General features: G+C 63.3%; 1 protein-coding gene across 1 annotated transcript in view; it reads right to left on the bottom strand.

Annotated features, from left to right (window-relative positions):
- Positions 1 to 1,642: 1,642 nt before the first annotated feature.
- Positions 1,643 to 12,126, bottom strand: part of KCNQ1 (potassium voltage-gated channel subfamily Q member 1) — a 379,885-nt gene continuing 369,401 nt past the window's right edge. The window contains exon 16 of the mRNA XM_061407356.1: positions 1,643 to 2,875. Within this exon, the coding sequence (XP_061263340.1) occupies positions 2,645 to 2,875 (231 nt within the window). The 3' untranslated portion in view covers positions 1,643 to 2,644. The remainder of the gene's footprint in view (positions 2,876 to 12,126) is intronic.

Raw genomic sequence — 12,126 nt, forward strand, 5'->3', positions numbered from 1 at the left:
TCCCTCCAGCAGATGCTCCCAGCACCCATCGGGCACCTAGGACCCCAACAAGGAAGCCCAACTGGGAGACAAAGGCCGGACGCGGGGGACAAATGCTCACGGACATTGTCAGCAGGAGCGGCCGGGCAGCCGGGCGAGGCCCACAAAGGGGCGGGGGCGGGGCTGGGAAGGGGCCTGGGCTGCACATGCCACCGTTGCCCGGGCGACGGCCCTCTCCGGGAGAGGTCCGCCGGGCCATTGTCCGGGGCACACAGGACGTGTCATCCACCAGATGGCCGTGTGCTGTGTGAGTCAGTTATCGGGGGCCGAGTGAAGGAATGCAGCCACACGGCCGGCTGGGGCGCCATCTGCTCCCTCAGACTGCGGGCACAGGCGGGCACCGAGCGCCGGCCGGCCGGCCCAGCCTCCGCCGCGGCTTTAATTAGCTAATTCCATAATTGGGCTTTATTTCAGGTAAATTGCATTTCACACCCGAGAGGGCTGCAATGGCCCGTCCAGGAGTGAAGCACTTGGGCACTTTGTGTGCAGTCGATAATACGCCAAACAAAGCCGGGCTGGGTGCAGGGGCCGCGCCCGGCCCAGATGGGCGGCCCGTACGAGTGCCCCTCGGGCTGGGGGCCGTGCCCGGCGGCGGGCGGGGCGGGGGCTCCGTGGAGGGCCTGCTCTCCCGCCAGCCGCCTCCTGGGGTTTCCACAAATATTTACTCAACAAGGAAACAACAGCTTTTGCCTTTCCAGTAATTGTTGCTCTTGCCCCTCCCCCCAGGGGCGAGGGGTGGGGAGGCCCCGGCCTTCACGGCCCCTTCTCCCCTCCCCCGAGCCGGCCAGTGCCCGGCGGGCTAGACAGTTCCTCCAGTAGGAGCCAGGGCTGGACTCTGGGGAGCCCCAGGGCTCTGCAAAGTGGGACCCAGACCCCTCCTCTCCCAACGGGCCCCAGCTGCCATTCGGCGAGGACCAGCAGTTCAGCATTCACCTGGGCACCTGCCTCCAGGGCTGTCGGCCATGAGGGCGGTTGGGGAGGGCTCCAGGCAGGCGCAGGGTGAAGGGAGTGGGCCCCGGAGGAGTGAGGGGCCCAGACGTGGGCAGCAGTGGGAGGTGGGCAGGCGTCCCGGAATTAGGAATTAAGCCTCGAGGCCTGAGAAGTGTTTGTGGGGTACATGCCCTGAAAACAGGGTGCCCAAGCTGCTTGTCGGGGGGCCATGACCCCACCTGATCACCACTTCCCCCTTGAAGCGTCACAAGCCTGGGGAGGGGGATGGGTCTCATGAGGCACTATCAGGGAAAGCTTCCTGCAGGAGTGGGCTTTGAGCCTGGCTGGAGACCAAGGGAATGGTTTTAACTGATGGAGAGGGGATGGGAGACTCTCCCAGAAAAGGCTCCTGCAGGAGCAAAGCTCAGACGGTGGGCTGGAGTCTGACCTGGGTTGGGGTGGGCAGGAGCAGCCTGGCCTCAAGGTGCTCCTGGGTCCCAGAACCCCCAGGCTAGTGGGTTGGGGCTTCCAGCCCCCTCCTCTCACCGAGGTGGGCGCGGATAGGGTGAGGAGTGCTGGGGTATTGAGGGGTGGGTGACAGCTCTGTGGGGGGATAGGTTGTCCCAAAGATGGGTGCTTGCTCCCCCAGGAGTGGAGGCGAGAACAGGGCAGGTTAAATTTTGTGATTCCACATTTATTAGGAAAAACCTGAATAATTAAGAATCAAAATCACACCGTGAAATTCATTAAAGCACAGATTCCAAATCACCACAGATTATTCTGATTTGGTGGGGCGGAGCGCCCGGGAGGACACATGTCTTGTTAGAGATGGTGATGCCCGTCTGCTCCCCTGCGGTCGGGGGTGGGGTGACCGTCTGTCCAGCTGCTCGGACCAGGAGGGACCTGGAGGCAGGGCCTGCATGTGGAGGCGGCTCGGGGCCTCTTCTCTTTTCTCCGGAATGGGTAGGAGAAGCTGCCAGTCCAGAGTGGGGGGCCTGAGCACCCCTATTCTGCTGCTGGACAGAGTGAAGAGCTCTGGGCAGTGGTGGGCCTGTCCCTCCCATTGGAAGCTGTGGCCTCAGGAGCCGCTCCCCAGCTCCTGCCGGGGTCAGCATCTCTGGGGTGTCAGGGAGCCAGGCCCACTCCGGGGTCCCGGGACGGGCTCTCAGGCCACGATCGAGCCTCGACTGTGGGCCTCCTTTGTTTGGCTGGGCTGGGCCTGCCCTGCCCTGCCTGCCTTCTCTACGAGTCCCCCTGGGTCCTGGATCTGAGACTGGGGAAGGGTCTTCACAGACCCTGTCCAGGCTGTCCCCCGTCTCCCCGCAGGCAGCCCCTGGGGCCGGCACACAGCCCTGCTGCCTCCTGGCCGTACGTGGGACAGACTGCCGGCCTTGCCCTGAGTGTCACACCAGCGATGTGGGCCCCCTGGTCTCAGAGCCGAGAGCTGCCCCCCCGACACCCAGCCGAAGTCTAGTACCTGCCGGCTGGGAAGGGGCAGTCTCGGCGAGCCCCCCAGTCCAGGCCAGGGAGCCGCGCAACCCACTGGGTGTCAGGGGCCTGGTGGAGCGGGACCGCGCCCTCCGGCCTTTGAGAGGTGGCCGAGGCCCGGTGGAGCCGTGCTGGATGGGGGGCGGGCCTCCCACAGGCCTCCCCTCTCAGGGGCCCTGTGCCCCCATCACGAGCCCTCATCGGGCCCCCCATGGGGCACGGTCAGCTGTTCGTAGGTGGGCAGCGTGTTGCTGGGCAGGAAGAGCTCGGGGTTGATGGAGCCGCCGCTTGAAGGCTGGACGGCCTGGGCCCCTGCTGTGCTGGGGGGCCGGCCCACAGGGGGGCCTCCGTTCTGCAGTGCGAGCAGCTGGTGCAGCATGTCTGTGATGAGCACCAGCCTCTGGTCCAACTGAGTTACCTGTGGGGACAGGAGCAGAGGTGAGCCGGCGGCGGGGCAGCGGCGGGGCGGCCTCGGGTCGGGGCTCCCTGAGGGTGGGCGGGGCGGCCTGTTTATGGAACACGCACGTGTGTGTCTGTGGCGTCTGTGGCCCCTGTGCATGTCTGTGTGTGTGCACACGCGTGCCCGGAGGAGTCTTGCTCAGCAGCCCTCGCCTGAGACTGGGGTTGAGTGGCTATCTCTGCCGAAGGGCTCCCGGTCACAGGGCGGGGCTCCTCCTCGACCCACTCCCCTCCACGCCTCCAACAGGGCTCGTGCCCCAGGCCGTCCCGTCGTCCCAGCCCTGTTCCCGACTCACTAGAGGACTCACTAGTCCCTGGAAAACCCAGACCCTGTCCATGCCAGTGCCCAAGGGTCAGCCAGGGCCACATCCCCACCACACTTCTACCAAAGCCTTTCCTGCATTGAACACAGGGTTGCCCAGCCCACGAGGTGGAGTTGCCCATGAAACTGGAGGGCAGCTGGAGGCAGGATGGACCTGGGGCCACAGATGCTTAGCAGGTGTGGCTGATGGCCAGAGGGGGACGGGGCTGATGTGAGCCCGGCGGGAAGAGGATGCCAGGGCCCTCCAAGCAGGGGTGGGGAACAGAACATGACCCCAAGTGGGCCAGACTGTGGGGGCAGGCACGGCTGTCCCCGGGGCCTGTGGCACCCTTGGGAGCTGTTCCGCTGTGGGCTCCGTCAGAAAATAATATCCACTCTGGGGACCTGGAACCCTGGGGAGCCTTGGAATGGCAGAGCAGGGAGAAGAGGCAGCTGGATGGTCAGGGATAAGGGCCAGGCCCCAGGAGCACTGAGCTGCCCCGTGGGAGAGCATGTCTGGGGGTGAGAGCCCCATGGCGGCTTGGCCAAGGCTCAGTGCGGGGCCGAGCACAGGCAGGCGGAGCTGGCTGGGACCGGCCGTCCACCCAGACACACGCGGGATTCGAGATATAGGCAGTGTGTGCCATCGCGGCCAGACTCCCGGGCACCCATCTGGGCCCCCTGCCCTCCATAGTCTCCCCACCGCGGGGCCGCATGGAGCTGGGTGCCGGCCAAGCGGGTTGGCCCTGGGAAGACAGTAGGGTGAGGAGGCCGTGGACCCTGTGTAGCCAGGTCCCAGGGGGCCCAGGTCAGGCTTCCCGGGGCTGGGGGCAGGCCATAGCCTCCCTCCTGTGGGGGACACTGAGTCAGGGGGAGGAGCAGGGCTGGCTGGACGGGGATGAGAGGACAGGTCTCTCCCGGGGCCCCAGGAGAAGGGTCTCATTTGGGGTCTCTGGTTGGGACCGCTGCAGCCCCCACCCCCAGGTTCCTTGTTGGGAAGACCTGTGTGCCGTGGAAGGGTGGTTCATGAGGACTAAAGCAGACACTCCTGGGAGGGGGCCCAAGCTGGGGGTCCAAGCTGGGCTTAGAAGAAGCAAGTGCTCCTGGGAGAGGGGCCAGAGGGGCCTATGGCGGGGACTTGCCCACCATTACCTCCAAACCCTGCCCTTCTCACTGGCCCAAGATTGCTGGGCCCTGCTGCCGGCAGGACTGGACCCCCAGTCCCAAAGCCGCCCTGGGAGATCCGTCGGGAGGACCCTGGGTGCTCAGTAGCCTTGAACGAGCCTTGCACACTGCTGGTCCGGGCAAGACTTCATGTTGCTTCACTGCGCGGGCCCCAGCTTGGGTATTGATTGGTTTGGCCTCAATTAAAGCCCCAAATACATGACGGAAGAAAATCTGTGGTTTCATACATTTTCACTTTACGGCGCTTGAACATCAAAAGTGCCCAGAAAGGCAAGTGGGTCTGGAAGCCTCCATGGGGGTGTTCTCGGGAAAAGAGGAAATGGAAGGAGGGCTGGGATTCAGGAAGGGGTGGGGTCCTGGGCCTGGCTGGAGAAGGGGCCCGTCCCAGGGGCTGTCAGTGCGGGCGAGCTCGCCCTTGAGGTCTCCCGGGGCCCTTCTTGCTGCCCTTGGCCCTCGGGTGCCAAGCCCACCTCGGCCCCTTGGGCTGCTGCTCACGTCAGGGGGGTTTCGAGGGGCTTACTGGCATCTCGGTTCCACTAGGCAGACTGCTGGGGACTTGGGGGAGCTGGGATCTGGGTCAGAATCCCAGAGTCAGCCCAAAGCCTGGGCCTCCCTCCTTCTCATACAGGAGAGGAGTGGGTCTGGGGAGGAGTGTGAATTGTCACAGCCGGTGTGATGGGAGAGACAGTGGGTAAGTGGGGAAGCAGGGAAGCTGGCCGACACACCCAGACCCTGCCAGACCCTCCCGGCCATCACTCCATCCCCCTGGTTCTCCAGCCACCCTCTGGGCGCCCCTGCAGGGTCCTCTGGACACAGATCCTCTCCTTCACTCGCCGGGTCCAGCTTCAGGCTGTGGTGACCAGCAGGTGGGGCGGATCCCCCGCCCTGAGCCAGGCCCCCTCCTAAGGCTCCATGGGTGAGCCCGTACCACCTGGGCCTGCCTGCTGCTCGCCGCTGGCCCCTGAGCCCACCCCGCCCTGCCTGCCCTGCACAGTGGCCGATGCCCCGGCCCCGCCGTGTGGGGTGAGCCTGGCCAGGCGGGTCTGGGGGCCACGTGAGGTGCCGCCCTAAGCCCTGGCTGAAGGGTCTCCTGCCTGGGCCCCAGTTTCTCAGCTGAGAAGTGGGGGATCCTGCTCCCCCCTGGAGGGTTTTCTTAAGGATGGAGCAGGACAGGCGTGTAGGAGCCTGTGCACACGGGTCAGCAAGCAAGCCTCGCTTCTCCAGGCTGAGCGCATCCCAGGGAGATGGTTCCTGGTCACCTCCCCGCCCCCCTCCACCCCTGGCTCTGAGCAGAGAGCCTGTATCTCACTTCATATTTGATGGCGAGCACTTTCTGAGCAACTTCACTTTGACTTTTCACTTTCATGCATTGGAGAAGGAAATGGCAACCCACTCCAGTGTTCTTGCCTGGAGAATCCCAGGGACGGCGGAGCCTGGTGGGCTGCCGTCTACGGGGTCACACAGAGTCGGACATGACTGAAGCGACTTAGCAGCAGCAGCAGCAGCAGCAGCTGCGAGCACATTGGAAAAGACCCTGATGCTGGCAAAGATGGAGGGCAGGAGGAGGAGCAGGGGGCAGCAGAGGATGAGACGGTCGGATGGCATCACCGAATCCATGGACAGGAGTGTGAGCAAGCTCCGGGAGATAGCAGAGGACAGGGAAGCCCATCGGGCTGCAGTCCACGGGGTCCCAAAGCATCGGGCACGACTGAGTGACTGAACGACAACTGTGAGAACGTCAGCCGGCTGGAGGGAGCGGCCTGAGCCGGGCCCCTGCTGCAGAGAAGTCACCGGTCCAGGCGGGTGCCCAGGGCAGGCGCCGCCACCTTCAGCAGGAAGGCAGTGCCTACTGTGGGCACGGGGCGGCGTGCCCCAGGAACCACGGGGGCACATCAGTTTGGGGGATCTTGAGTCTCGTCACTATTTGCAATTTGATAGTGACTAAAAGGGCAAGGCCAACAAAGCGCCCTTGTTTCCTGCCTCAACTCACCAAATTAATAACCATAAGACGACTCACGGCCCTCGGAAGAGAAAAAAAGCAATTAGAATAACAGCCAGTTCGAAAGCCCCGGGCGGCTGATGATCAAACCCAAGGCGACGGGCTCCCTGTTTGATGTGGTTATGAATTTGTTTTCAAAAGAAAATCTTGAAAAAAGAGTCTTTCAAGGGACATTTTGCAGAACCTGCTCGGCCCTGATCCCAGCTCTGGACCCGCCAGTGGTGCCGGCCAAAGATGGGCGGGAGACGGGCCGTGACTGCCTGTGGCTCACGGGGAGGAGCCCCAGGTCCTGGGGGCAGCTTGGGGGGGCCAGGGTCCCTTTGGGGCCATCTGAAGGCGGGGTGGGGCTCCTCTCGGGACAGCCCAGGACCCTCTGCGGGGTCACGGGACACAAGTCCTCTGGGCGCTCCCTTTGTCTGCACCCTCTCCTGGACCGATGGTCACGGAGCCATTCTCAGGGGGCGATGCTCAACACCAGGCATTGAGCTGGACGCATCCAGCTGGGCTGCAGAGAGCCGGGGATTCCAGGTAGGTAAGGAGGCGCGGGGGAGCCTGAAGCCTGGCGAGCCCTGCCCAAGCACAGGGATGGGCCTGCGGACACGGCCGTGATGCTCAGGCCCACTCCATCTTCCGGCAGGCCTCCCGCCATGGCTCTAAGCCCCCTCTCCCCGCCCCCTCCACAGACCGCAGGGAGGTTGGGAGCAAAAAGCCAGGGGCAGGGGCACAGAGGGGCTGCCGCCGGCCTGGCTGCCTTCCCCCTTGCGCCCTGGCCGCAGGCCTGCACGGCCCAGCACTGCCCAGCTCACAAGCCGCTGCTCCCAGCTGCCCCTGAGCCCACAGGCAGGTGACCCGGCGGAGGCCCCGAGGCCTTGAACTTCTGGGCGTGGTTGAGGGGCCCGGTTGTGCCCACCCAACAGTGGGGCAGGTCTGGAGACCCACAGCAGGGGTGCTGAGCCCGCCAAGTGGGGGACTGTCCAGCCAGGAAGGGAGCCCCAGGCTGGCGGGCTCAGAGCAGAAGCCCACCTGCTCTGCGCGGGGCTAGAGTCACACCCCCAGGTCCCCTGGGTGGGCAGCTCCCCCCTGCTGCCCCTCGCACGCATACAGTTAGTGAGAAGCCCCCAGCACGGGGCAGGACGCGGGGCAGGACTCGGGGTGTGTCGAGTGCCGCTTGGCGGACGAGGGGCCCGCGCTTGCCCCTACTAAAGAGTCTGGCCGCAGCCTCGGACGTCGGGCCCCACTGGACACGGGAAGGACTCAGTCTGAGAGGGCGACCCTGCCCCTCTGGGCCTAGCGGCTGCAGAGTGAGTTTCAGGCGGTGGTCCCAGGCCCATCCCCCACCCCCCGCCCAGGACTCCTGGGTTCTCTGTCCCCATAGAATGCCCTTTCTCCCCCCGCCCCGACCCTGGCCCTCATTCTGCAGCCTGGTGAGGGAGGGGAGTAGGTGTCCCTGTGACCTACAACCTTTGCCCCCGTGCCCTTCGGTGCATGCAGGTAACGCTGAGCACCGACGTCAAGGGCAGGGGGTGTCACTGAGAGAGAGCAGCAAGGAGAGGGGCACCGGCTGCAGCCCTGGTGTCCTCTGGCCCTTCCCCACTGACCAGGATGGGAGGCCACCCTGCTGTGACCACTGTGGTCTGCTGACCCCTGAGCCTGGGTGCACAGGCTCAGGCCAGGGACACACCCAGGACCCGCACGCGCGGCCCTACGGGGCCTCAGGCCTGAACACAGACCGTGAAACCACGGCTTCCCTGCCCTTCTGCTGAGGCCCCTGCCTCTCAGCACCCACCCTGTCCCTTCCATTCTCATCTCAGCACCCACAGCTCCACAGCTCCCAGCCCAGGCCAGAGTGCCGATTTTATATGCTAGGACTATTGCAGTAGCCTGCCAGCCGGCCTCCCCCTGCAATGTGCTTCTACACGGCAGTTCTTCTGAAATACAAACCCGCTCACATCACATACCCTCCTGAGCTCCCCTCTCACTCCCGGGAGAAGCCTGAGTCCCTTATGTGGCCCCAGACCCGTCTCCCTTTGCTTTCTGGCCTCCAACCCCCAACCCTTCTTTGGGCTTCTCTAGTGGCTCCTGCAAGGCGGGAGACACTGGAGACGTGGGTTTGATCCCTGAGTTGGGAAGATCCCTTGGAGGAGGGCATGGCAACCCACTCCAGTATTCCTGCCTGGAGAATCCCATGGGCAGATGAGCCTGGTGGGCTATAGTCCATGGGGTTGCAAAGAGTCGGGCACGACTGAACGACTTAGCACGCACTCACGCGTGCACCCACCCTTGCTCCCTCCTCGCTGGCTCCAGGCGACTTTACTGGCCCTTAAACACGGTGGCACGTGCCTGTGCCAGGCCTGGCCTTTTCTCCTGCTGCTCGCCCGCCTGCATCAGCCACCCCCACCCTCAGATCTCACCAGAGGCACTGATCTGAGGCCCTCTCCCTCCTCTGCCACGGCCTTCCCCTTGCCCGTACTTCCTCCAAGGCCCTTGGCGTGGGGTTACGTCCGCCCGTCCTCGTCTGTGCCTCCCATTAGAATTAGGCCCCAGGAGCCCTGCTCCTCTGTTGGTCTGGCTGGCACACAGGGGCCCCATTCACACGTGTGGAACAAACACGCTGGAAGCTCCCCGGCCCAGAGCCTGGACCCCAGAGTCCCCAGGAGCCCTCCTACCAAGGAGGAAGGGGGTGGAGGTGCAGGGTACCCACCGCCTGGGCCCAGCTGTCCCCGGAGGTCCCTGCCCAGTGGCAGCCAGACCTGGCCCCAGACCACGCACGGGGCCTGTGGGTCCTGCTCCCGGCGCCGGGCCTCCCCGACTCCTTGGGGCTTGGGAACACCCCTCCCCCATGGCAAGAGCGCGGGAATAACGCCCATAAATCACCCTTTCGTTAGAGCCCATGGGGCTGGCTGGTCTCACAGAGCTGGGTATGAGTGGAAATAGATCACAGCGCTTCATAACGTCGTGATTTATGGCAAGAGACGGTGTAATTGTGTTTATGACTTTGTCTTAGTGCTTTAGCTCTTGGAGAAAAGTCAGCCATCGTTCTAGCTGCTGAGGTTTTACTGCCCGTCCCCAGGGCGGCCAGTCGGCCGGCCGAGCTCTTGGTCCGGTGGCACAAGGTGCACCCAGGTGGCCCAGGAGACGGCCTCGGAGCCAGGCCCATGGCAGCCGGGCCGGGCCAGGGTGTGTGCCCTGTGGTCCGTGGGAGGCCCCCACATGCATTCTGGGTGTGTGGGCCCCACGGCAGCGGGGCAGGGTCCTCAGGAGGGCCTGGGCAGTAGACAGGCTCCTGGGCTCATGTTCTGCCTCTGCCTCTTCGGTGGGATGACCTTGACCTTGCCTCCCCGAACTCAGTTTCCTCATCTGTAAAATGGGCATGTTGGTTGAGTCTCCCTCAGGAGGATGTTGTAAGGATTAACTGAATGAACACAAGAAACCGCTGGAAAGGGGGGTTGGCATCCAGCAAACATGGATTAAGTCTCCCATTGACCATTGTTGTAACTACTGTTAGCAATCTGCATGTGTGCAGCGTGGCCTGAGGGCTGGTTGGCATGTGTGTGCACAGACGTGTGTGCACAGATATGTGTGCACACGAGTGCTCCAACTTTATAAGACCAGGGAGACTGAATGTGCAAGAGTGCCTAGGCTGTCTTCACACAGTTCCTTTGCACAAGACCACCAGATCATTCCCTGAGCTGCCCAAGGGTGCACGTGTATCTGTCTGGACCTCGGGCCCCTGGGCCTTGGCACAAGCCACGGAAGTGAGCACGCTGGCACTAGGCAGTGAAGCTGCTGGGAGGGGGCCGCTCAGAGGGCGAGCTGTGCCGCTCAGCACAGGGACTGCCTGGGGGCCAATCGAACTCTCCTAACTGGGAGACAGGCCTCTGGGACCCGCGGTCACCAACACACCAGCCCTTCTCCTGTTCCCCAGGGTCTTCTGTTCAGGTGGAGTCCAGACGGGGGTGAGCCTTGGCCAGAAGATGTGGGCGATGGGGCAGCCATTGTGCCCTGACCCCCGGAACGCGTGCCTTGGTTTGGCCTCACGCATCAGCCAGGGTGGGCATTTCAGAGGCTGCAGACTGAGGACTGTGTCCCAGCGGGTCCTGCAAACCTCTCACTCTTCTGCCTACAGGGCGGCAGCTGGTCTGAGCCATCACCCGAGTCAGTCACCCCTCAGCTGGGTCCTTGGCACAGCATGGCCAACGACCTGGTCACCCCCAGACCCCTCTGGGGGCCTGTGTGTCCCTGGTTGGCCCTTGCAGACCACCCCTTAGGAGGACAGGCTGCTTCCCTCTGAGAGATGGCTGTGATGGGAGCAAGACCCTTCTGCCTGCCCCACAGACACACACTTGCCTGGGGGCAGCCCCACAGGTGCCTGGGCTCTGCTGGGGATGCCCCAGCAGTGACTCGGTCCAGCTTGACCATTGAGTGGGGTGGACCTTGGGATCTCTATCATAAGCCACGCCCACCTGCCCCGTGCTCACCCACCAGGACAACCTCGCCTGCCCTCCACACCCAGCCCAAGGACCCCCACCTGCCTGCACCCGTCCACGCAGACACCCTCAGCACTGCAGCCCAGCTCTGCGTGCTCCCCGAGGCCACTCCGTCTTTACTGGTGAGCAGGTCTCACAGCACCTTGGCCCAGCAGGTTCCAAAAGGCACTCCGACTCGCCCTGGGCCTGCCCACGTCTCAGAAAGGGGCGCCGACACCACACAGAGAAGCATTGGATCCGCCTGGTGCTCACCCATGCCCGACCTGTTCTCTAGGGCACACGCTCTGAATCCAGCCTCCCGAGCAGCCCCTGCCCAGTCCAGTGGCATCCCCGGCCAGCGCTGTTGTGATCACCTCTACTGGACTTGTCCACCTGCCTCCTGTTCGCTCCAGGCAGCAGCCAGGCTGAGCTGCCTCCCTTCAAAGGACTGCCAGTGTACCCAGAGTGAAATCCAACCTCCTGCCGAAGCCTCTGAGCTCTGCGGCCCCCCCACAGCCCTCCCTGAGCACCCCTACTCTGTCTCTCAGATCCTGAGCACAGCCCCCTTGATCACGCCCCAGGATTTTTGCACTTGCCATTTCCTCTGCCTGAAAAACCGTTCTCCACCACAACATACAACCTCAGCTCAGGTGTTAGGAGCGGGCTTCCTTTCCATCACTGAAACCTCCTGTGGCAGCTAGGACTTGGACGGTCATGTCCCCAGAGGGGACATGTTCCCAGAACCTGGAACATAGTACGGATTAAGTGTTGTTGTGTTCAGTCGCTAAATTGGGTCTGACTCTTTGCTACCCCATGGGCTGCAACATGCCAGGCTTCCCTGTCCTTCACCAGCCCCCAGAGATTGCTCAGACTCATGTCCATTGAGTTGGTGATGCCATCCAACCATCTCATCCTCTGTCACTCCCGTCTCTTCCCACCTTCAATCTTTCCCAGCATCAGGGTCTTTTCCAATGAGTCAGCTCTTTGCATCAGGTAGCCAAAGGATTGGAGCTTCAGCTTCAGCATCCATCCTTCCAATGAATATTCAGGGTTGATTTCCTCCAGGATGGACTGGTTGGATATCCTTTCAGTCCAAGGGACTCTCAAGAGTCTTCTCCGGCACCACAGCTCAAAGGCATTGGTTCATGTGGAATAGAGTTGGTGCTTCACAAATATTTGCTGGATGAATAAAGAGCCCTCTGCCGCCTCCCAGGGCCCCAGGACTGGGGTGGGGGCTGTGCAGGTCCCCCAAGCCCACA

Source organism: Bos javanicus, chromosome 29 (genome assembly GCF_032452875.1).
Source record: "Bos javanicus breed banteng chromosome 29, ARS-OSU_banteng_1.0, whole genome shotgun sequence".
NCBI lineage: Eukaryota > Metazoa > Chordata > Mammalia > Artiodactyla > Bovidae > Bos > Bos javanicus.